Source organism: Anas acuta, chromosome 1 (genome assembly GCF_963932015.1).
Source record: "Anas acuta chromosome 1, bAnaAcu1.1, whole genome shotgun sequence".
Lineage (NCBI taxonomy): Eukaryota > Metazoa > Chordata > Aves > Anseriformes > Anatidae > Anas > Anas acuta.
The window spans coordinates 55,078,309-55,104,538 of record NC_088979.1 but is presented as its reverse complement, the minus strand read 5'-3'; the positions used below and the strand labels follow the sequence as shown (position 1 = coordinate 55,104,538).

General features: G+C 41.0%; 1 protein-coding gene across 6 annotated transcripts in view; it reads right to left on the bottom strand.

Moving 5' to 3' along the window:
- CLYBL (citramalyl-CoA lyase) overlaps positions 1–26,230 on the bottom strand; it is a 152,866-nt gene that overhangs the window by 13,685 nt on the left and 112,951 nt on the right. For 5 of the 6 annotated variants that reach the window (XM_068677699.1, XM_068677709.1, XM_068677692.1 and 2 more), the window contains 5 exons: positions 12,604–12,792; positions 9,016–9,117; positions 7,141–7,234; positions 5,545–5,712; positions 117–241 (listed from right to left, as the gene is read on the bottom strand). In XM_068677699.1, coding sequence (XP_068533800.1) covers positions 117–241; positions 5,545–5,712; positions 7,141–7,234; positions 9,016–9,117; positions 12,604–12,792 — 678 coding nt within the window. The remainder of the gene's footprint in view (positions 1–116; positions 242–5,544; positions 5,713–7,140; positions 7,235–9,015; positions 9,118–12,603; positions 12,793–26,230) is intronic. The other variant, XM_068677732.1, reaches the window with a different exon arrangement.

Genomic DNA, 26,230 nt, shown 5'->3' with positions numbered 1-26,230 from the left:
TGACTCGAACGCAGCACGCTTTGTAAGATAAATGCAAACAGCCATCACCGATCTCTCTAAATTATAAATATTATTCAAATTTGGTTTCCACGACATTATATTAACAAAATATTTACCTTTCCTAATCGCTGATGCTCTTCAAAAGCAGAAATCAGTTCCTGCGCCCACTTTACTTTTTCAGGGCTGGGAGAGAACTGTTCCTGGACAACAGCAATTTGGTTAGGGTGAATCACCTGCTTACCTACAAAGAAGATTAATAACACCAGAATCATGCATCGACAAACAGATGTTCAAACAAAATGTTCCAACCACTTGAGGCTCTCCTATGCCTCACAGACTTTCTGCTATTTAACTAATTATTTCACTCGTTTTCTTTTATTATTTCACTGGACAACACGCAGATAGCCCTTTGCCAGATTTTTTAAGAAGAAAAATATCTTGAGCAATACTTGCATTCGCTAGAGTTTAAAGGAACCCAGAACTCTTTCTCCTTCCTCCCTATTTCAGTCCATGCATCTTCCATCGCTCGTCTCAGGTGGAATTGTTTGTCCGGGGCAGTCGGTAATGTCTGAGTATAACGCACCTCTGAATTTTAGCTACAGAAATAGCAGCTCCAGCCAATCGTAAATAAGTTGCGTTAAAATATGTTTGGAAAATGAGATTTGCAGAACTGAAAAGTTACCGGTCACATCAGGATCGTCCTTAGCATTGGCTTAGCATCATGAAATCCCCAACACTGCTCACATTTCTGTTGTTGCAGCAGTTTGCAGGTGCAAGTAGGTCGGGATATTTGTTTAGTCACCGATATATTAAACAACTGCCAGAGGTGCCCTGAAGTGTTACGAAGCACTTTTTTTTTTTTTTTAATCCTTTCTTGTATGAACACACATTAAGAAAATAAAAATAGGTGTTGCCTTTTTTACTAGAGATTTTCAAATGTGAATAGACAGCCACATAATCCGTTCTAATCTGTTATTGTCCTTAGCTACATTAAAACAAATACATATCTAATTTGTTTGACAGTTTTAAAAGTGTGGCACTTGACATTATTAGTCCATTGCTAAGGGAATTTCACAGACGGCGTGATTGCTGCACAATTACCCGCGCCGTGCCGTAAGAGTGTTTTAATAAAGCGAGGCTGCCGTAACTCCCAGCTCCTCAAAACCTCGCCGCCACACGAATTAATCCCCTCTACGCCACACAGCAGAACTAGTCCCCCCGACGAGCCTGATCCCGTGAACCTCTCGTGCCTCCCAGCCCCACATCACCGGCCGCAGCGGTCCCACGGAGCCCGGGCACCACGGGCACGGGCAAGGGGCTGGCAGCTGCCCCTGCTCCTCTGCTGGCCCTAGCCTGGTGCCCAGGGACCCCAGGGGACCCAGGGGACCTTGCGTGGGCATGTAGTGGGTGATGGGCACTCGTGGGGTGACCCAGGGTGCCCACAAGTGCCCATGGGGTGCTGCAGAGCCCGGCGAGGCTTCCTGCATGGTACAGGACAGTTTGGGATTGTACTTGTTGGGAGTAAGCTAGAAACAGGCACACTGCTACGTGTAATAGGTCTCACGCCTCGCCACACTTTTGCGCCTATTTTAAACGACAGAGTGACTGGGGGAAAAAAAAATCGGTCACCGGGATTACTTTTATCAGACTGCACCAGCTCTCGGAGATAAATGTGCATTACAACGGAGTTTGTGAGCGCAGGAGCACGATCCGCTTGGTTTTGGTAAACGAATAGTAACGCTTAATGCTGCTGCATTTCTTTAAAAAAGCCCCAGACAGTTCCACTTTGTTTTAGTTCCCATTAAACAATTGTTTGTTTATGATCTTCAGGGCAAACAGAATTTCCGTCTGAAATTTCAATGCGCAACTACTTTAAAATAGTTTTAAAATAGCAAAAAAACTTAAAACTCCGTAAGATCTGTAGCTTTTGAAAGCAATTACATTCAGACAAATTCCCTTAACTAATATGTTTTACATTAATTCCAATCAAAGCTATTTTAGTCAATTTTATTAAATGTCATCATTAATAAGCTTACGATGCTCCTAATTTTTAATATGACCTGTTATAAACTAATTCTAAAACTGAAGTGTGCACAAGTAATTCCTGCAAAACCCTGTAAAGCCTGACCTTCTGGGAAAAATAAAGAATATTTTTAAAATTATACTTAATCTCTAATTATGACAAAAATAAAAATATGCATATGTGAGTTTTTAAAGTGTAAAACATTCCTGTAAAAAGATTTTCTTTTGATACAAGTATCTGTAGCTGGAAACTATACTATGTATCATTAAAACATTACTGAACAATTTACAGAGCATAAAATCGAACCTTTGATTTACGGCACTCAGTTGATTTTTGTCACAGATTATGTATCCAAATAACTGTATAATAGACGTAATGCCATGCAGGAATGAAGCAAATATTTTAAGCGGAATTGTTGTTATTGACAAGTTACTGAGAGAGTGCAAAATTGGAAGACATTAAAATTTATTACCATGAAATCCTTTTTACAGTACCACTTGATATATCGTGCTTTAAGTCAATACCTGTCAAGTCTTTTAGGTAACTGTATGACGGTGTCATTTTAGTCTTCTACAAAAGACTGCAACAAGAGAGGAAACCTATGCTGTTTCGTATTTATATCTGGCTTCCCAGCATGTAGCACAGGACTTTCTATAATGACAAAGTCAGCTGTTGAAGCTTATCGCAAGGTTTCCTAAATTTTTTACATAAATTTTCCTAAATCTGATGACCATTTATGCAGGCTGCACACTGCCTTTTAAGTTCATAGTTTATGGCATTATAAAATATCTTGCCAGGTATGCGTGTGTGCATGTGTATATGTATATTGATATATATACAAAAGTTGAATTACTTTGGGTAAATTACATTTGAAAACATTCAATTTAATGCAAACACACTCACCGAAGAAAAAACAGACTGTTCGAAAGGCAGCTGGGAAAGAAAACTCAACACTGACAGAGGAACCAAATAGATGGTAAATTCTGGGTTACATTATTTAGCTTGTTTCAACATCAGCAAACAGACTCGATTACCTTACAGATGATTTTATTGGTCTAAGCCCAAATGCAAGAAAATCTAAGGACATGTAACTTTGCTGAATACTATGGAGTTTATTATTAGTTTTGAGGGTGGTGGATTTGTCCCTACGCATGCAAGTGTGCATTTTGCCAGTTAGCAGGGCAATGGGCCAGCCTTAGCTCATTTTAGTCCTGTTGATTTCAGTAATTTTGATTAAATTTTGATTAGAAGTAGCAAGATGTTATTTTAAAATATCTTAGATATTATATCTAATTATATCTAATATATCTAATATCTAATTATATCTAATATATCTAATTATATCTAATATATCTAATATCTAAGATATATCTAATATCTGAGATATTATATTTAATATCTTAGATATTTTAAAATATCTTTTTAAGATATTTTAAGAATTGTGCATTTACAACTTGTTATTAAGGCAAAATTTCCGGATTTTAATATCACATTATCAGACAACTGTCAGTGACAAATAGGATCTATTTTATAGAAGGACATGGATTAAACTAGGGGCCATTCATGAATTTCTGTGATGAATATTAAATTGTAAATATTAAAATGGTTCATTTATATAGTTTTGGAACTAACTGTTTTTCTTTTAAGTTTTGAAATGGCATTTTATTTTAACTAAACCAAGAAAAAAGGAAAGATTAAGTAAATTGAAAGAAAAAAAAAAAAAAAAAAAGAACAAGTGAAACGTTTTGAATTGTCCTTTGGATAGACTAATATGAAAAACTCTGTTTTGTTTTGACTTGAACAGATTTTTTTTTTGTAAATTTTTTTTTTTTTGGCCACCAAATCAGAAAACTCGATGCTGACCCATCTCTAATTATGACTGGAGTGTTTGTCAGGCTGCTTGCTGCATTTCTGAGATGTGTTGATTACGGTTGCAGGGAGGCAGAAGGCAAAGAGCTGTGAGTTTGTGCTAATGCAGTCGGTAGATTTTACACATTTTTACTTCCCATACAGGCATACAGAAAGGCAAGACACCTTTATGGTCAAGTTAGAAATTAACTTGATGCCCTAAATTGCCACATGTGACCTTTTTATTTGTCTCCTACCTGGGCCCTATCCTGACGTGAAACAACTTCCTACAGAAAGTCAGTGGAGTCTGAAACACCACCGATGCTGTTTATGCTTTGCATTTCTGAATTTTCCAAACTGGCAGCCTGAGCAAAGTATCTCAATGAACATTAAGCATTCAAAAATTGTGCTCTAAAGGTGCTGGGCATCTGCAACTCCATCTTCTGTCAACAGGAGGTTCAGATGCTTAAATTTTTCAAAAATCAAGCCCTTCCTTAAGCTGGAAAATATTGGTCTCGATTACGTAGCCATCAGCAGGTGCTACCATTCAGGAGCTCCATTATTTCCCCCACTTCAATAGCGGACGAATCAAGGGTGGAAGTCCACACGGACAGAGATAATGTTCTGTAGCTGTGAGGAGCTCCCAGCTCTGCCTCTGAAACAAGATCTGCTTTTGCAACTGCTGAAGCTCAGCAGACGGGAAGGCAGAGTTTGTGCTGAGGAGAATCGATGGCTATTCTTTTACTGCCAGGTCCAGATCATGTAAAAGAACTCTTGCTGTATTTGATTACTTGACTGCTTTAAGATATCATATGCCATTAGCTGTAAAAATACAGGTTGCTAGACCACATCATCAGGACCTATTCCTTTGCTAACAAAAACCTGAGCGGCTATACCATAACTGTACACACATCCCCAACGACAGTCAGAGACAAATAATGTAAAACGTCAGTGCTGCATCCCAGAATTCTATAATGCATGTGTCAAATGGCTGATTTCTATTGCAAAAACACAATCTTTGGTGGCTGCACTATCCCACCAGGGTGTCCGAGTGATCTGGTACACCAATCACAGGGTAACAGTCCGCATTACAGGGCTCTGTTGCAAGGAGCCTGCTGGTCTTGCTGTCTGCCAATACCCGTAGGTGTCACCAGCACTTACTGGGAGGGGAGCCAGGAGATGAAAAACAAATCAAAGAAAATAATAAGAAAATAACTTTCCTGTAGCAATTAGTGTGCAAGGTTTGCTTAACAACTCCTTCACCTAAAAAGTACTTTTTAGCAACTGCTGTTTAAAAAATAGGCAAAACAGATCCAAATATTTTAAAAAGTGACTGAAGAGTGGCTGTTGCAAAGTACAGTATCACATCTCCCATGCTCAGTGATGGGAGAAATCATATCCTGCACATCCCCTGCCCCAACTTCTCTTCAAAACACAGCCACACGCTTCAAGGGATGTAAGCTTTAAAAAGCAGCCTGTGGCTTGTCAGGCAAAATTTCCAGGCACAATCTTACAGCTGCTAATAAACGTAGGTGAGTTTGATTTTTTTTTTTTTCAATAACTGGCCTGAAATAAAAAAAATCAAGTTATTTGTCAAAGTAACAGTAAGAGTAGCGATCTGCTTAAATTGAAGAATATAGGCATTATTTTGCAACATCGGCAGAAGCCCATACCGGTGAAACCCATCGAGGCACCTTCTCTTGACTGCCTGCGGAGTCCGTCTTCATCTCGGAAATCGATGTAAACAAGGTCTATTGCTTGGAGGCCAAATGCCTTTGCTGTGACTATTATCTTTTGCCTGGCATAGAGAATATCATGAGTTTCCTTACTGCTAGTTGCACCTATGAAAAGAATGAAAACAAACAGAAAAAAAATATTTTTTTTTCTTATATATTTTCTTATATACTTCCTAGTTAAAAAAAATATAGAAAGAAAGAAAGAAAGAAAGAAAGAAAGAAAGAAAGAAAGAAAGAAAGAAAGAAAGAAAGAAAGAAAGAAAGAGAAAAAAGTTTGAGATTTCATTTAACTGATTTAGAAAACAAACTGGGCTGCAAGGCTGTATTGTCAGAATGATACTCTTGGGAAAAAAAAATAAGCTGCTTTAGCAATAGAAATAAATCTCTCTATGCTAGCTTATAAAATTCAGATTTTGATTCATTTCAAATCAGAAGTTGTAAGCCTGAAGTCAATGGAAGTTTTGGCTGGTAAGGGCAGTTGAGTTAGGACTAACATGAAGTAATTATCTGATTGCATTATTGTATGTACAGCGAGAAACATTACAGCCCGAGAAGCCTTATACAAATCGACATACTGGCTCCAACTAAATGGTTAAAAAATTCACACTGAGAGCAGAATTGCACTTTCCTTGGTTGTGATTCTTGTCACAACGGATGTCCTAAGCTGAATATTTAAGCTTTAGTATTTGGATGAAAAATGATAGTAGATGACTTCTGAGAAGAACCAAAAGTATTCACAAGACTTCATGTGTTCGCAGTGCACCAGCTAAGCAGCATTCTCACATGAAGGCTGGTGTGAAAAAATAATAATATGTTCCCTTTCCTTAGGGTCACTATTTAGACACAGATTTCCAATTTGTAAGGAATAATTTAACAAATCAATGCTAATTTTTTACATTTACATATTTATTTTTAATTTAAACGTCAATACCTCTGAACTATTATCTTTAAACTAAATCAGATTAATAAGGAGATAAATGGCTTTGAATAAAAATGATTCTGAAATACTTTTCATTTTTGAGGAAGATGAATAATGTTTTCACATGAATATATGATAGAGATTGCTGTATTGACATAAAACATATTTAAATGTATCATTGTAAAATCTGACAGGAGAGTATTTGTGGAAGATGTCAAAATCCTGAATGATAATTGATTGTAAAACAGAGATAAAGCAGACATCAGAATTTTATGAATTTATTACTTCTTAGAAGTGTATTTCTTATGGGCACTACATTTTAAAATAATTTCAGTGACTCGTTTTTTTTTTTTTTTCCCATTAATTTTTGCTACTGCATGGCAAGAAGCGTAAGAAAGCGTCAGTGCCCTGTAATACACAGGAATCACGTTTTAATTTCCCAGTCATACATCCCACGCTGAAAAATATAAGGAGAAAAGGGAACATGTAAAATGCAGAATCAGGTGTTTTCATCACTTTACTTATTGCTGCCAGTAAAGCAATGGGGATAAATCACATCGGGCTTCTCCAATGCAAATGCCATTAACCCTTATAGTAAGCAGACAGGTAACAACCTATGCTGGCACGGAAATCCTCTCCTCCAAAGACGACTGCGTCCAAATGAAAGCCAACCTGGGATCCTGCTTTCAATGCTTCTTCACAGACAGCCTTCAAATGAGAGCATATCATTAATTTCTACAGAAATGCAGGAAGCAGAGAGACTAAGAGGATATTACATCAACTCAGTACTACCCAAATCTAGCAATCCTTCAGCTAAAATTGCTCCTATTAAGCAAAGCCACTGTAGGTACTCGGCTGTGCACAATGCTTTAAAATGACTCAGCAGAACAGCAAACGTTATCTTGCCCTGAGCACCGATATGCTTGCGCTGTGGAAACGCAGGACATCATAGCAGATTCCCTGCCTCTTGGCCAGAGCTTACCATAATGCCCTTGGTATTACCGCAATTGCTGTCTCAGATATGTATGCAACAATATGGGACAAAACACTCCTCAAATGCTGCTTAAAAGCAAACAAAAAAGTATTAGCTTTGAGTGGTTTGACATGTAGCATCCCTGCCCGAGGAAAAAAGAAAGAAGGATCAGAATCTCTGTTATTACAGTAATAATTCAAATGGTTTAAAACGATGGTCGGTACCTGACTGGATAAATTGCCAATTTAAAGCCCTCTGCAACAGCTAACTAAAAAGTGGGTATGGAGGTTAAAAATGCAACAAGTACAGCAGAATATGATTAAAGTAAAAGCAAGCAGAATTTTGGTACTGTGGCTTTATATAATGGTGTGCATTTCCAGAATATTACTATTTTATACTGATTTTTGTAATATTAATATTTGTTGAGGAAAAGGTATGCAGAAAGGGGCAGATGTAATTACAAACTCTGCTAGTGGGTGTTCTTACGTGGCAGCCGGTGGGGCACAAAATTATTATTAAGCAGAACGCTTTAAAAGGCAACTCCGCTGCCAACATCAAGGACTGCAGCACTAAAAAAATTCCCCTATAAAATACTGCAAGCGAATAAAAACCCCAGCCAGTTGCAAAGGCGAGTTAATTCTGTGTACGCGCCCCGAACGGGAGCGTGCCTGGCTGGTGATGCTTTATTACGTGTGGGGAGCTACGTGGCTGCGCCAAACCAGCAGGCTGGGGCTGCCGGCAGCTCTCGAGCTGCTTCTGCCCCGCGTGTCCTCAGCTGGCCCCAAACCTTCCCCGTCAAGCTTTGGGGGGAGCCCCACGTCCCCCCGCGAGTGCAGGGGCTCTGCCACTTTGTCACCGTGCTGCCTGTCCTTGCTGAAAAGCCTGGGCTGGGTATGAAAGGCTGGCGGGTAATCTGTGTTAAAAAGCACCATAAAAATAAGGTTTGGTTTAAAATTACTCTGCGGATATTTGATATTTTTTAAAGTTAATCGTGCTTCTAACCTCGGCGCTAAACACCCCATCACACACACAAAAAGCCGTAACGTGAAATTTGCTGGAAGTGTTGTCGGTAGAAAACATTATAGAGATACCGCTTCAGCAGTAGTGAAAGGAGGATCGTCCTTTTTTCTAATTAAACGTTATATCAAAGTGAAGTTCGACAGCTACTAAGTAGTCTTTTAGTGCAACAGTGTGAGTACTACAGTCCTTTAGGGAAGCAGATTTCCACTCTAAGTCTGTCAAAAATGCTGCTAGTAATGCAGAGGGGTTTCGTTAGTCAGCATGGACTATCTGGAACTGTTCTTCCACCGAAATATTTTGGATTTAGAAAGGCCTTTGCTGTACAAACATGAGAGTTAAGCATACGGATGTTTTAGGGGACTGAAAAATGTGTTCAGTATTTTTTTAATCTCTCTACCTTCAAGAAATTGTGCCAGGAGTATGGGGAGCTCAGCTTATCCCAGGTGGCTGAGGGGGGCAAAATACGAACACTTCAACCGCATCCAGACCTGCTTACCTTAAAATTGAGCAACCCCACTGCAGTTTCCACAAAAGGGATAAAATTCATTGGTTCTACAAGTGTTCGGCCTTTCAAGTGGTGCACGAATCTGTCTGCGAACTGAAACTAGACAGCATGAGGCACAGGAGAAAAAAGTACACACACGCACACGCAGCACTTTAAATCTTTCACCTGGCTGCAACACTCCTCCCCCACAAAAAAAAAGAAAAACAAAAAAAAAAACAACAAAACCAAAACAAGACAGAATAAAAAAACAGACACACACACACAAAAAAAACCACAAAACTCGCAACTAAAAAGAAGGCAGAAAGCTCTGGTGCAGGCCTGCGGCTGCGCACCTCAAGGATTCAGGGCTCACTTGTGGATGGTGGGTGCGTGGCCCTGGCCCGGGCTGTGCTGGGTGCCCAACCTCTGTGTCCACATTGCCTTGGGTCGGGCACCAGTACCGGTACTGGAACCAGTACAGGCACCAGCACCAGCACCGCCACAGCGTGCCGCCGCCCAGGCATCCGCGTTACTCGTTACGGCACCGCTACCCTTTGTTCAGTAGGCTTTTCTTCATAATTTTTAGCTTACCTAGGAAGGCCTCAAAAAGGAAGTTTAATTCTTTGAAGACCAAAGCTTTCCAATTTTTTCCATGAGACCAGTTCACAGCTAGCTCTGAGCTGCCAGTGGGGTAGCCCAAATTCCAAAATCTATCATCTGGAAACATACAAAAGCTCTTGCACAGATTTTTCCCCTTTCAAAAGGGGGAAAAAAAAGGGGAAAAAAAAAACCCTCAGCCCTATATTGTAAATCTATTATGTCGGTCTAGATCTAGCAATTTGCGCGGATATAAACACATTGCAGGTATGGCAAAAATATTGTTGTAAATAAAGACAAAAATAACATATGCATATATTTTAAATTTAAGGAATATTCGACTATTAATGGATATCAAAGGAAAGGGAATTTTAATCATCTCTCCATTCAGTCTCAGTTGGGTAAATCATATCTAAGAGATTTGCATAAATATAAACCATCAAAGACTTTTCATCTTCAAAGGGGGTTTCAAGACCCTATAAGCTTTGTACTGTAATCATCGCAGGTCACAACCCTGCAGGAATAAGGCTGCTATGGCAACATAAAAAACTAATGCTTAAGGCTTAGCATAATATTCTGACTAATAGAAAGGAAACTCATTTTAAAAGCTGGCAGCCTATTTACCAGAAGCTGGATTAGAGGTGTTATTTCCCCTTTTAGCTTCCCCCCACCGCCCCTCCCCAAAAGAAGGAAAATCTAATCACTGAGATCTTTAAAAAGCTTTCGAGCAATTTGCAGTAACTTTACAATTAGGCCAAAATAAATCACAGCTTTCTCCGACGAAGAATTCTGCCCTTCCCGTCCCTGCTTTGCATCACCACCGGGGCCCTCTCTGCAACTTTTCCTTGGAGAAGAGAATTCCACCCCAAAATGTGCTAGCAAGAAAAAAATCAGTGCAATTCACACGTGCAAGTATATGGTTGGGCAGGTACCGGGCAGCACAACACAGTAAACTTTATACAGGCAAACACAGAAAATGAGGTAATAAAATTACATCAGGGTATATCCTAAAGACTCCTATCTGTTTTTTATTTTTTTCAGTGAAAAAAAAAAGTAAAAAAGTGTTACTGTGTTTATATTTTAGGTGTAAGTTAAAGCAGTGGAGCTCTTCTTTTATTTTAAAAGATTTTAAAAGTCACACTCCTGAGATTTTTGATGACTTTTGTTTTTTTATTTTTCAGGTAAACAAAAAATAAAGAAAGTTTAATTAAACATTGCCTCCCTTCCTCTTCCTTTTAAAAATTTGCAATAAGCACCGCTACAAAAGGTAACTAGTGGAGAAGTTTCAATTAATTTTTTTCAAAAGGAGACGATTAAATGTTTCCGGCCTGGTAAAGTGTTCATTTCAGGGAGAAGGGGGGAAAGAAGAAGGCGGAGGGAAGAAAACAAAGCTCGGGGAGGGGATGAAGTAGCAGGCCCCCGCAATTCTTTCAGTTCCCGTGCACACCCAATAGTGTGTTGGGAAGAATGCACACTGTTCGGGATTTGTGGGAGAATTGTCCCGCCACAAAGGAGGGAGAGTTACGCTTGTTATAGTCCAATAAGCCATGCCAGTCAAACAAGTACCCACACTAGGGACAAAAGGAGAGCAAGAGATTCTCACACAAAAGAAAACAAGTAAGCCCATCTTTTAGTTGTGCATCAGCCTCCAGGTTTTATGCTCCGCATAAATAAAAATGAGGGGGGAAAAATAAACAGCTTCTCTTAGGCTGGGAGCCTGGAAAAAAAAAAAAAAAAAAAAAAAAAAAAGCAGGCAGGAGCGAAGCCGCGGGATTTCTGAAACGAGCCAGCGTCATTAAGCGGAGCACGCTCTTTGTGCTCGAGGGCTCGGCCGGGCGGGAGGGGAGCATGGTGCCGACAGTGGGCATTGAGCCGGCGGCAACGACGGCCGGCCCCGAGCCCCGAGGAGGGCTGGAAGGGGCCGGGGGACCCAGGGGTCCCACCTTCACCCCAGCCCAGAGCCCGCTTCACGGCAGCGAGCACCCTGCCATTTCGAGGGCCCCGCCGTTGCGAGGGCCCTGCCATTTTGGCAGCGTGAATTTTCGCGCGTGACGAGCTACGCCCGAGGCTCGCAGGGCTGGTTGAGTCAAAAGTTGGGCCACGGGGACACTGCTGATGGCGGGGCTGACGTGTTTGCCCGGGGTGCCATCGTGTATTGGCTTCAGAATGAAACAGAGGCTCAGGATCGTGCCGTGAAGAAGCCCTGACGCATCTCGCGGCCTTCCGGCTGCTCGGCCAGCGCCTGGCAAAAACAGCGGGCCCAAGCACGCAGCGTTGCTCCTTTACGGGCACTGTGCAGAAATAATGGCATAGCCAAACAAATGTCCCCCTTCTTGACAATTAAAACAATTACAGCGTAATTAGGCCTATTTCAAAGTTTTCTTAAGTAATTTGACATGCCAGCCATTTACATTTCAGGTTTTTATTGGCTGAAAAGTCAGTCATGAAACACAAACACACCTGTCAGCAATTAAAAAGGAAGAAATAGAGAACTGCTCAGGAAATAATATCTGTGCTAATTAAAAACACTAGTTAAAAGCTTCCTGTTTGTTCCTCCAGTTGCCCCAAGGAGTGACCTTCCCCCCCCAGCCCACTTTTTCACATGTTGCTAACATGTTTTCCCCGTCTCCCGCTTACCAGGCATGTGGCTAAGGCACACGGCCGCAGACAAGCATTTCGCGTGGCAGAATATCTAGACAAGAGTCAAGAGACCAATGCATCCATTTTTGGTAACATACTCTCTCATCAATATTGACTCCTCATTGACTGCAGGAGAAATAAACCCCATGTGCTTTGCGAAGGCAAGATGCTCCACATACACTTTTTGTTATAGCACGTCTTACACACATTTAAACAGATCCATTTCCCAGTTACCTTACCCAAGCAACAACGTTACATGATATTTGAGTCGCATCAGAGTCCTCCACCTCTACACCTGGCTGAACTCAGCCCAACAGCTTCAGTAAAAAGCTACTACATTGCTGGTACACAGATATTACTCACCCATCTTATTTCTTCGACATTTTCAACCTTTGGCAGCATCATGCTTGAAGGGAGGGCCTTGGACTGCAAAAGCGTCTCTAGATCTTCCTCTGCGAGGCCACTGGACACGGAGTTTATCCTAACACACTTCTCAGCATGGCCAAAGTCAAACTCTTCAAGTGTTTTCACAACTGTCAGTCTTGCTTCTCTCTGCAGTAAATATATATATATATATATTTAAAGGCACCAAAAAAAAAAAAAAGAAGCGTATTTTCTATCAACAGAAAAGCATGCTGAGCAGAAAACTTGTAGAAGTGATGTGGAGAAAAAGCTAGACAGCCAGTATATTTCTCTCCCCAACATGTCTGTCACTTGTGGTCTTTTATTAAAGCAGTCATCACCAGCACCTCGCAATTCTGCCTTTCTCATTTCTTTATAACTAGCAAATAAAGTTTTCATGTCTAAATATTTCTCCACCACCACTTGTAGAAAACATGAGTTCTGTGCCCACTGCTACTGACCATGTCTAACAAACACAAATCTGTATACTAACCATAATGTGTCGCGCTGTCTGTACTCACAAAAATGGAATTTTAATACATTTGCATAAAGCAATTCATTTCTGTAATTCATCTTCATACTGCCTGCACTAGCATGGATGTCAGTCTGTATAGGTGTACATCTACTTCTTTGGCTTTGCTACATCATTTTTCTTTTTCTCCATACAGACAGAGCATATTAAAGCTCATAATAGAGTTCGCAACTTGTCTGTGAAAACAATGCCAAAATAGTTTGTAGACTTTCGTGAACCACCTAAAAAGATATTCTCCTGCTGGCACAAAATAAAATATCCAAAGATGCTTGCGTGGCCTCTCACTATTTTTTGTGAATGTAGATTTGAAAGTCTGTTGAATATTTGATTTGCATTAAGAATACCTGGGTGCTTTTCTGAAATGCAACACTTTTATTGGCCTCAAGAAGAGGAGGGGCAGGGGCAGGAGAGCACTGGGGCTCCCCACTTCCTGCCCATTTCAGTTTCAGCAACAAATTCCTCCCACTTGCCAACAGCCCCTAACAAATTCTCATTGTCAAAATGAACACTTATCAAAAGTAATTTCATTTGTGAAGAGCTTTTATGATCCTAATAAAACTTTAAAGCTCCTGAGTCGCAAATGTTAAGAAACAACTTTAACAATATGCAGTCGCTGGAGAGAGATACTTTGCAAGAAAACAGGCAAACTCGGAGGGGAAAAAAATCATCAAAGTTAATATCCAGGCTAATACCAATCAGTGAGACAGCAGATGATGGTAGAGTTAAACCAGACGGCTACAGATCTGTGCCTGTGGAGGGGCCAAAGAGGTTTCCAGAGGTGGTGGAAGCGAGGCAGTGGGAGGAACGGTGGTGTGTGGGTGTTGGGTCAGGGACCAGTGTCAACCCACCCCAAGCTCAAGGGGCTTGGGCTGTCCACAGCAAGGGTATGGAGAGTCAATGGCAAGCACTGCTCTAACTGGGTAAAGGGAAGGAATAAAGTCAATGAAATCTTCAGCTTGGTGCTGCTCTTCATGCTTCTCCGAAGGTTTGGCCCTCAATTGGAGAGATGCAAACAGCACATGCATGTACGCATCCCTGTGCTGCCATGAAGGGTTGTGTTTGGAGGTAATTTCTGTAAAATATAGCCCAAAATGTCATAACTGCTGTGAGTGGGCCATCAGGAAATATGTGCAAAGATGCCTGCAGTTCACTGCAACCAGGTGCAGTTCATCCGAATGCCGTGAACCGGCATGATGCCATTGCTGGTTAGCACAAGTCCACCTCCTCATCCTTCTCAGGTCAGCGGTGGCTGGTTCCTAGGCTGGGCCAAAAGTTTCTGGATGTGCTGCAGAGCAGTGGCTGAAGCACTCTCTCCAAACCAATTTATGCTTTTAATTAAAGCCAGATTATCACCGTTTCAGCACACACTGATCCAATTTGCAAAATAAAGATCTCCCAAAATTATCCACTAAGGCAGCATCCAATTCCAACTGAAGGCACATCTCTAGAAAACTTGCAGTCTAATTCATTATGATTTTTTCAGATTATAATAATGAGCAGTAGACTATCTCATTAGCTATTTTTCTCCTCAGGCTGCAAACTCCCTTCCCAAAAAAGACAGATCGTGTCTTTCTAGGTATATTTCCATACAAAGCACTTATTAACAGGCTGTTGCTGTTATCAATTTACATAAACTAAATGTGCAGCCCTCTGGTACGTATCCCAAAAATAACCAACAACTTCACTGAATTTATACCAACCAACAAACATGGGGAGGGGGTTGTTGTTTTTTCCCATATTTTAATAGAAAATATGTTGCTATGTTAGTTAACACACCCATGCCATCTGTTGGGTTGAGAATTGATGCAGCTTCTTAGAGCCACTACATTTTAGATCTGTCTGCCTAGATACCCCAGGAACGGAAACGTCTCCTTTCCATGATAAACTATTTCTAGTCGCTATAGTTTTTGAATCAGGATTCAATCGATATTTTCTAATTGTGGGACAGGCTGATAGGACCTGGTTGCCAAAGGCAGACCTCTCAAGGGGCCTGACTCTTTGCCTGCCCTTCCTACAATATAGGGAATATCCAACAATATAACAAGGAATATTCTTACAATATTGAGAATATTCAACTGATGTTAGTGTGGTATATCAGGTCCTTACCCAAGCTTCCAGTAAAACACATCATGGGTTTAAAAAAAATTACTGAAACCTCTGACTAAATTAAATAAAATAAATACATTTTCCGTGGATGAAAAGGAGATACCCTTCTGCCTCATCATGCAATGAAATGTAGATGCTATTGTAATTGTAGGATGCACGTGAAAGACAAGATTTTAAGGTAGTTAACCTAGTTCAACACAATAGTAGAGAAAAAAGCATTAGTTGATACAACGACATTTTTGTTGCGGTAGGCACGAGAATAAATATATTTTCCAAACTGTGTGTAAGGTCCCTGATAAGACTGGTCAAATTTTTCAAGAACAGTAAAAGAAATAATTCACACCATCCTTCACCCTACAGCGTGGGCAACACTCTGTCCTGAATGGATAAAGAAATAAGCCTGACAGACAAATGGGTCCACCCTAGGACAGTTGGGAACTGTGGCACCCCATTAGGTGCTGCAGGGGTTGGGCTCTTTATCAAGCTGAACAAGGGAGGAAGACAACTGAACTTCTACAGGAAGCAGTGATGCCATTAAATTACATTCCATTATTATATATCGTATGCTAACATTATTAAAAACTGCTAAATATGCTACTCATGCTGGAAAACCCATTGGAAACAAACATTGTTCATTGTGGCTCATTTTGTATCTCATAGGAGGATGTGGGAAGATTTTCCTTCACGCGTGCAGCTACGCCAACTGGGGAAGACAGAAGCTTTGGTGATGCAGCATCGCAGACGAATCAACCACCACTAGGACACACAGACACCAAAATTAAAGATGGGAATACGTGTGTAGCGGGCTCAATTGGCACCCATTAAACCTAATCACTACCCATCCTCACGAGTTGCTAGCTTTGAATTATCAAATCTGCAAAGAAAACAACATCCGTCCACTTTTACACTCCAGTGGAAGAGGTGGTCCCTCGCGGCAGGGCTGCGCAGTCTCGCCATCTGGAGAATAAATCGAGTGTGAAGTACAGTATAGTTTGGGACCAAGCTCCGTGGCGGCAGCCCAGCAGCGAGTTCATTAGTTCCAAACTTGCAGGGATTAGTGCAGTGTCGGGGCTAGTGTCGGGTGGGAGCAGGCAGGCAGAGCGCGAGACTCGGGGAAGGAGGTGGCGACGGAGAAGGAGCCTTTCGGGCGTGCTAATGAAACAACGAGGTATAAGCACACCTAAATAGGTGCCTTAGGTTACAGCATCAGTATCTTCCCCTGGCATCCGAATCAGTACCTTTCCTTCTTTTTTATTTTTCATTCTTTAAGTTACAGTCAACACGCCGAAATTTCCGCTCTGAGACAGAAGGGATGGCACAGGAGCGGAAGCTCAGCCACCCACTCACCACGGACACGCTGCTAATAAAGAAATAGTGAAACAAAGACATTCAGAATAATACAATTTTTGGTGCTGGAACAGCAGAGAAAAATTACATTTCCTTCTCTCTTTTCAAAGTGGTAAGACATCCCACAAGCCAGTTTTTGAGCATGGTGATTCCCAGAACTGCCTGATTTTGGGGAGAGTGGGGAAGAAGCGTACACACACAAATATCCCTTCTTCCCCTTGAGTTGTATCTATTTCACTTCATGTTTCTTGCATGTTCTTACCCTTTTCTTTCTCAAGACCTCCAGGTCCTAATGTAAAGATATTAGGTATACTTAAAGGTAGGCATATGTATGTTCCTCATCCTATTAACATCTTTTTGTAATAACTCTTCATATAGAAATGTAAATACATGATGCGCTACAATGGCAGTCCAGAATATATCATCCCCATGGCCATAATAAGTTTGCATGTCTCAAATGGCAGAGGAAAAATTAATTACTATAATCACAATTCAAGTTATTTTTTGTGACAGGTCTGACATGATAAAAACATACAATTATGTGTTAATGTTACTTCCCTGGAGTGGTTTGTTTACGGAGCTTGACATGGCTGAATCTTTTGTCACTTATATTAGTGCGTACACTACAAATGCATCTCTCAAACAAGATTCTGCAAAAGTGCACATATATGCCCACAAAGGATTTTAGGGCGAAATCGAGTTTTACAGAGGGAAAACCTGGCATATATTTACATTCTTGGTCTCCATCAGTGAAGTGATGCCATACAGAATGATATTTCATTTAGTTTCAAATTCACAAATCAGTTTGGCAAGAGAAAATAAAAATTGCATTTGTTTTTAAGGAAACAAAGAAAACTGTAAATGCAGAGCAGAATGTTGCTGAGAACAGGAGGTACTTGATTCATAGCTGTTTGCTACTTTATATCTATTAGGTACTTGTAAGAATAAATCTTTAAAATGGCAAATAGTTATTTCTAGCTAGTCTTGTGAGACTGGAAAAAAAAAATGTTGTAAAAATATGTACATTGCAAATCCTCCAGGAAGCTGTTACTGAATCACTTCTTATGGTACCTTCCAGAATGGAGTATTAGTTGAGTTTTCAAAGACTTAAGAAGTAAGTTTTAAAACACATTTTATTTTGGTTCAACAGGGTACACTCCAAAACCAACATATAATCCTAAAGGAAACAAGGGGCAGGAGTGTGGGGAGGAATAAGACCCCCATGGTGTGTTTTTCCCCTCTGCAGTTTAAGCACACACGCACTTTAGCACGCTGCAAGGGTCTGATTTTTCTGCTACTCTTTCCTGAAATCTTTGAATTCTTTCTTTAAAAATTATTTGGTCTATTCAAGCCTTTTCTTTTTTGCACAATCCTTTTTCACTTTTCTGAAAGAGAGACTCTTCGTAACATAATGAGTCATCTAACTCGGTGCATCTCCAGCATCTGCTGCTTTTCTCTCTGCTCTGCTAATTGTCTTTACATGCGGTACATGGTCTATCAACACTGAAATGAAGCAAACTACTTCAGCAGCCAGTGTTAGAAACCAAGCTGCAATTTAATTATGCTCTGCTGAGGAATATTAACTCCTTTCCCCGTTTTCCTAGAAGTTTTATTTAAGGTCTGGGAATGCATCACTGCACCTATCACCAAAATTTCTCCTGTATTTTCTGGAAGACAAGATCTCTTTAAGCTGTTTATGAATATCTGGGAGCTGCTTGCTGCCACACAGCCTTACCAAGCCTCTCCCCTCCTCCCTCTACCAGCGTGGACAATGTGGATCCTTAAGATCCATCATCTGATGTCCGATGTCATCAGAGTTGGACAACTTCCACAGGCGATGACTGGGCGATGGCGTGGCTCCAGATGCCAGGAAGGTGGGGAACCAGAGGACCAGACCCTGAGCTCCCCCCAGCCAGCAGCCTCAGACCCAGGGCTGGTGACTCCCCGTAGAGCTTTACAGATGCGAGCAGTGCATTTCTGCTGCGCCGGGGTATCCGGGATGCATACGTTAGTGCAAAAGCAAGATATTTTTACAAGTTGTGGCTAAGATATTTTTGGAGTTGCATGTATCTCGCAGAAGTTTAACTAGAGGCTGCTAGAATGAATTGGCGCGTAGAAATACTCATGTAATCTGAGGGCTTAGCATAAATCTGTTTGTAGTAAAAATAATACAGCATGCTGTGTGTGTATACATAGATACAGAGACAGACTTATACCTTAAGACTATGTGTACAGAGAAGGTTTTTTTAATGACAGTACCATATACAACAGCTCCAATAAAAGAAAATTTTGTGCGTGTACGTAGGCAGCTATTCTTCTGTCTGCCAACTTTTATAAACACTTACAAAAGATATGTAAACAACCTTTCAATTAAGACAAATCAAGCTAACACTAATTTAAGCTGGCTGCGAGATGTAGTCTCTTTACTTTTTTTTCCCCTGGCTTTCTGAGGATTCTTTTTGTTTTGTGACAGATTAGCATCACAAACGAAAATTCTTTAGAAGCATTAGTGTTAATTAGTCTTCCTGGACCATCCGAATGAGCTATTGCATGATGAAATGAGACCACAAAATATCCAATCTGAAGTAATCAATGAAAAAAAAAAAAAAGCTATGTGCTTCTTTCATCCAGCACATGAACTTAATTGTATGTTACAGCTATTTTTTATTGAAAAATATTTGAGTTTAAGATGCATTTTCTTGGTAATAAATAATTGTGAAAAAATGTTTACATTTAAGTGTCAATTTTTGTATTTTTATAAATGTATCTTTTTGCTGATGCTGATAATGAAATACAAAATTGTCCACCAAAAGTATGTAACTTTAGCAAATTATCAGTTCCTGTTCAGCTGCTGATTTCAGGAGAGGTGATTCTAAGTGAGATATGCATCAAACGTTTTGAAGATCAACAGATGTGCACCATCAGAAGTGTCATTTAATTATGGCTACAATTATTTAATAAATTATTCTGAAAAAAAATGTTAAGCCAAATAAGGCAAATATCAAAAAAGAAGAATGTTAAAGGCAAGCTAAGGGAAAATAAAAGCTTATCAGAAAGAAAACAACTGAGAGCTTGCACCCAGAGAAAGGTGGGGAAAAGTCTTCTAGATTAAAAGGTAGTCCTCAAACTGTAAGATTATTCTTGAGCAGAAAGAAAGGAAGGCCAAAGGCTTATGCCTGCTTGGATAGAAAGAGCCAGCGTCCATCCCGAGGTGCTCAGAGCCCCTTAGGAACATAGAAGGAATTAAGAAAAAATCAGGTAAACTGCACTACGGCTTCTCCATCCTTCCTCTTTTCTTGAAGAGACTTTAATGATCTGTCCTCAATAAAAGGAGGGGTTTTAGAGAGAAAATATAGAACTTTAATTTTTTTTTTTTTATTTTATGCAAATAATGATTAACAGCTCTTATCTTACTTATCTGTATTAGTAAGCTCAAAAGTTAGTATTGTTCATGTGATCAGAATCCTACAGAGCTCCTGAAGTCCAAGAGTTTACAAGTCATGACCACAGTAAAATCACGCTTCTACAAAAAAACTGTGATCATTTTCAAATTCCACCTTAAAGTTGAAGGTTGTCACTTCGTAGATGTGTGTCCATGCAATGCATTTAGCATGGGATTTATGACACCAACTGGTCTGCAGGTGTCACACTCTATGCAATGCACCCCCAGGAGACCCTTCCACCAGGTGAGTTCTTGCACCATCAAAAAGATTCAAAATTGAATCTGAATTCAAAATTCATAAGAGAAGTCTTTAAACCACATTTCATGGACAGGTTTTTAAAGCAGAGGTTACCTCATGCAGTCCTGCACTCCCTTCTGAGATCATGTGAATTGACTCAACTTCTGTTTATGGACACCCTGAGAAAATCAACACCATCAGGTAACTTAGCTCCCAACTCCACCTGAAGGCCTTGGGCCCCAGCTGTCTGACAGACAGAGCTACTCGTTTATATCCATCCTCTCCTCTGGAGCAGCAAACCATGTAGTTTCTCCCAACCAAAATGTGGTTTCACAGATGGGTCTCTGCAGGGATCGTGCCCCAAAAGAAGTATGGGCAGGACTACACCAAGATCAGTTAATCCTGAGACAGTGCTCCAGCAAGGCCTGCGCACCTCCAGCCACTCACTTGTGCCACCTTATCAAGCAAGACATATCCTCAGCTAAACAATAAAATAATACCATGCTGATATGGCCCACTGCTCCTGCTACTTCAGCTGCTGGAACTGAGGAAAAAACACAGAATAGCGATTACACTGTAGGTCCCTCAAAGTCAGCCTGCTCTAGAGGGTTGTCCCTACGCAAGGTGGCCCCTCAGCCCCACCAGGCGAGGGCACCGGGGATCGCTCCTCGGACCAGGTGCGTTTAGCATTGTAAAGTAGCCTGTAATTGCAGTAATTACTTCCATGGGAGAATAATGTTAGGAGAGCATGAACACAATTTTAGATGTCTTTAAGTTTAGAAGCTTGAAAGAAGTGGATGCCAGAAGCACTGAATAGATAGCTCTCCATGGGGTTGTTCAGCACAGGAAACTTTGATCTCACAAGCTTCGCACTAAATCGACACAACTCTTGCCTTCCCACAAAGCAAACCTGTTTTATACACATATTTCTCAGCCAGTACTTACCTTAACGAACACCCACCTCACTATCCTGGATTTTACCAGAGTTCCTTCCCCTTTCCCTACTCGAAGGGCTGCCTTCACTTGGACAGGTGTCCGCGGTGAGTCAAGGAGCCCCAAAAGCCCACTCCACCCCAAAGGCAGATTTTAGCACCTCCTGTAGGCAGCATTTTCTCAGATGCTCCTAATGACGTGAGGAAGCCAGTTACAGCTTGCTGTTCGCTCTTGGCAGCGTCCCCAAAGGATGGGCAGCAGTACAAAAGCAACTGCACCCCCTTCTTCTCACCCACACCCCCGAAGTGGGAGAGGGGAAGCAGCGCCAGAATGCCACATCCCGCACGTCCCTGACTCGGCAGCGACTAGCTGAGACAGAGACTGAGCCCTCGTATATAAAATCAGATTAATTCTATGACTCATGTATTCACGGCAAGGAGTGGGGACCTTTTAGGAATGACTTCAGTTGTTTTCTGTGGTCTGAACCCAATCTGAGGATGCGAATTTGTCCCTGCCTAGACCTATGATCAGTGTTAAGGAAACTGTGATTTTTTTTCTCCTGTTTGAAAGAGGCACCTGAGGAGGTGGTTATTTTCTAGGTCAAATCTCCCCTGTGCTAATCCTATGGTCACAGTATTTGTACATCACTAATAGATGAATTGTACATTACTGGTGCAATATAATACACATCTTCATAGGCACGTAGAGAAGAAACCTTAATTATTTATTGGTGTTCTTCGAAACCTTTTTAAGTTCCTCATTTAGATATTCCTGATTGCAGCGGAACAAATTACTGGAACTTGTGGCATTTCTTTTCCCTCACTGCATTTTTTTTTTCTCATGAAATCAATTATTTTTAATGCTGGGCTGGCTGAGAAGGTGCTCCACAGTGGGGCTTCTGGAATATCTGCAAAATTTAAAGTAAGGTTGGTGCATATTTCCCAATCAAAGTATAAGATAAATCAATTCGTGTTTACTTCTGCAAGATCTGAGCAGCCCCTACCCTCTCCTGCTTGTTCCTACCCCATGCCTCATTTGTCCCCCACACAAAAGCTTTCAATGCAGCTGCTTCTAAAACCAAGAAGCAAACTGGATCACAGAGCAATCACATTCAAAAAACTTGTTTTTACTTTATTTCTGGGTAGGGAAGTAGGATTTTTTTTTTTAAGACCAGGCAATTTCAGCATTACCACTTTCAGCATGACCATACAAACAATTGCATTGCTGCAAGCAAGGGGATTGCAAAGGATGGCAATAAGCAGCCAGGAGGGGCAACATGGAAAGAGGAATTTCTTTACCTGTTTTTATATTATTTATTTATTTATTTATTTTCCTGCAACACGGAGAACCAGAGGCAGACGGCTCAGCACCCACGATTTCACTTCTTTCCTGCTAATGAGGAGGGTAGCAGGTAGGATTCAAGCAAGTGCCTGCACCCCATAGCAGTCATCACTAAGAGCCCCCGTTCTTATATCCACACTTTATTATCCATACCGTTACCTCAGCAGAGCTGATGGGACCCTCTGGAAGCAGGGCACATTGATTACTTGGCCACCACAACTCTTCCCTTATGTTCAGTTGCTCCCTCCATAACCTCTTTTCCAGGCTTGAACACGAGGGCTCCTTCACCTGTGTTTCCAACACCTACTGACAGATCCATCCAAGTCCAAGTCCCACACGGATTTAACCTACTTCAAGCGGTCTGTCAGGCTTGGAGCTCAAATCCTTGGTCTGGCTTATCACATATTTTTTTTCTCACTTTTTGGACAATGATTCTGTCAAATGCAATGCCAATACAAGACTAATAAAATGGGTTTGGACCATTTTAAATACACATAATAAATATTGGGGCCAGCCTGGACCCTGCCTTGGTACCAATTTAGCTGTGAATTTACTTAGCACCAATAACATGAAGTTAATGCAAAACTTTGGTAGGTTTCTGCAGCATGAGCACACAAACGGGCTTGTTATCCCTCTTGAGGCCACTGGACTACTCCAAAGCTAAGGGTGCTGTACTAGGTACATCAGTACCAGGAAAGTGTTGCAAAAGGTGTGTCTCACCAAAGTCTCTTTCTTTTCTGGTTCCTCATTTGAACTATCATCCTCCCACATGGGCTTCAGACCCCTGGCATTCTCTTCAAAATGATTCACAAGGTTTTAAAGTCCCCTCTACAATTTGTCGTAATTCTCCAGGTATATTAAAGCTTTCTACTTCCTTTTTATTTTCTTGAAAAATGTTAAGTTGCTCTATTTTAAAATTATTGGTGTTCATCACTTCATTATATTTATTAATATAATATTTTTTTTAAATCCTGTGTCACTTCATGCTCTCAGCATCACCTTTTCCAATACAATCCTCATTTCCAACTGAGTGATTTGATCTTTGCTTTAAGATAATTTTTCATCTGTTGCTTACTTGGCTTAATTTCTTCCTGACCAGGTTTCACAGCTTCAGATTCTGTGTTGGCAGTTTCTTGGCCAGTTTTCATTTCCTGTTGACCAGATAAAATCTCTGCCAGTATGGAAGCTAAGTCCTCTATCGCTGCCCAAGCAAGAATCAGGCGTGCTGAATCTACACTCAGTATACACTTAACATAAATCTACAGTTAATACAAAGCTAATCCTCTTTGGAATTATCATCCACCCCACCATAAGCTTTGCCACATTTTGTGAGTGCTTATGAATATTAATTAATTATTCTAGCCCACTTGCATGCATGTTTGTAAATAGACAGCTATTAGGATAATTAAAATAGCAAGACAACAGTATCAAAATGGCTTCAGTCTACTTGATCACCAGCAGCAATATAAATACGTATTTTTAAGAGCACTGCTTCTGCCTGTGCTTCTCAGGACAGGTGACTGCTCAACCCCATTAAACTTTCTGGCTATTACAGCTTAACACATACAGGCAGAATTGCTGCAGAGCCCCGGGCAGGTTGAGCCCCGTTGCCCTACACCCCATTCAGCTTAACACAACCCCCTGATCTATCCACAAAGTTCAGCTCAGCATTTTTATCCTGAACAATGGGGAAGCAAGGAGGATAAACGGATAGTTTTAACCTTTGTTTTGCCTACGTAGTCCTCGTCCACCAGTGGTTTGCAGCATTGGAGAGAAACCTCTTGTATGCGATTGCTTTCCCAACACCGTCCCCCTGCTGACAAGGCTATGATGAGTTACGGGCACTGTTTGCTGGTATCCTAACCTGGGTTTTAAACAGAGTTTCCTCTTGGGAAATGCCCTTTCTATTATCCATATAACTCCTTTTGCTCCATCTCTCCATGCCTTAGGATGCTGTGGCACGCTCTCCGGGCTGACCACGGGACAAAATTCGTACAACGTCTTCTTCTGCAGTCCTGTCTCCCAAGGATCTCCAGCTCCCGTCAAGCTGCGGTTGCACTTTTTGCACTGCTACTAGTCAAACAAGTTATTGAAATGTTTTTGTTTGTTTTTTTGCTGTTTCCCTCCCTCGCCTTCAGTCGATGTTTGTAAAGCATTTAACACTACACCAGGCGGGTTAATTTACTGCACTGGTAAAACAGGCTATTTGGAGTGTCTTGCAACACTGACATGTTTTCAGCTTGAAAATCAGATGTCTCCATCCCAAAGGAAAGAATTCCTGCCAAAGCTTTGTTTATATCGATGCCAGGTGCAATCTGGCCCAACAGTGGTAATGACATATGAACACTAAACAGTTTGTAAAAAGCATGCTTCAAAATGAAATCTGAATCCTATATATAAAGACCCAGGTAAGGGTCTTACTATGAATTTGCCTGGTGTAGGAAAGTATTTCTTTGTAGAAACATTAATTTGGCTTCTGGGCTCCCTTTAGTGTTATTAGTGGCTTCTGATTTCAATTTTTTCATTACAGATTGTTTTTCTTTTGCTTCTGGTAGAGTTCTCAAAGCCACAGGTTTATTGTGTGGAAATATTTTAACAAAAATTACTGTAATTACTGTGTTTAATACTTTATTTTGAACATGGCTCTTGCACATATGATTAACAAAGGAAACCTTTCCTCTTTTTGCCTCTGTAGAGAGCAACCCTGATTTGGTGCAAATTAGAAAGACTGCAAAGCAACGTGCCCTGCAGCACCTCTTGAAACAGAGTTGCCAGGACTGAATTGCATGATTTTTTTCAGACCTCTCCTTTTCAGACAAAGTTCAAAATCGGCTTTCATCCCCAAAGGAGATTTTTCGGTTACTGCTGGCTCCACGGAGGGAAAAAAATTGTTAAACCTGTATGAGAGTCGCGACCCTTAGATTAAGCAACTCCCTGCCCATAACGTGAGAGCATCAGAAACCCTGGTAGGCTGTAACTTGCATATGCTCACCAGAGCTCTGTGATGGCAACATCCTCATTGCCACTTTTAAACCTAAAAGTCAGACAAAACGGGGGAAAACAACAGCGTGGAAGGCGGCAGCATTTCACATGGAGGGGTTTTAAGAACATGCCCAGATTTTGTTTGCAAATATGTATAAAATCGATACTCCCACCAAATCAGCAGCCATTTACATGAAGATCTAGCCCTTGAAATCAATGATATTTATAAGTGATCAGGTTCTTAATCCTTTCAGAGGGGCAACACTAACCAAAACCCGTGGCTGCTGGTCAGTGCTCGTGCTGTAATGTTCATCATGGGCTACGCTTCAGACAGACACCGAGCACGTCATTTGCCCACAGAGCATCCTGTAACATCGCAGGCTATTTTAAAAATGCGTGGAGAAGGCCAACAATAAGGGACCACTTGACAAAAAGCTATTCATGTGCGCAACCCATTGCCTCACCACATACCTAAGCGGGAGCCACTGGGGTTGAGTTTTGTCTTCAGCAGAGGGAAATTTTCAGGATGCCTTTCCCATGTGTTTGGAGCAAAATCCTGAGACAAGTATTCCTTTAAAATGAGAGCTAAACCACTGAATACTGTAACTCAAACTTCAGAAATCATGATTCTTGAATCGGTGCCTCAGCAGAAAAGGAAGGACTCAGA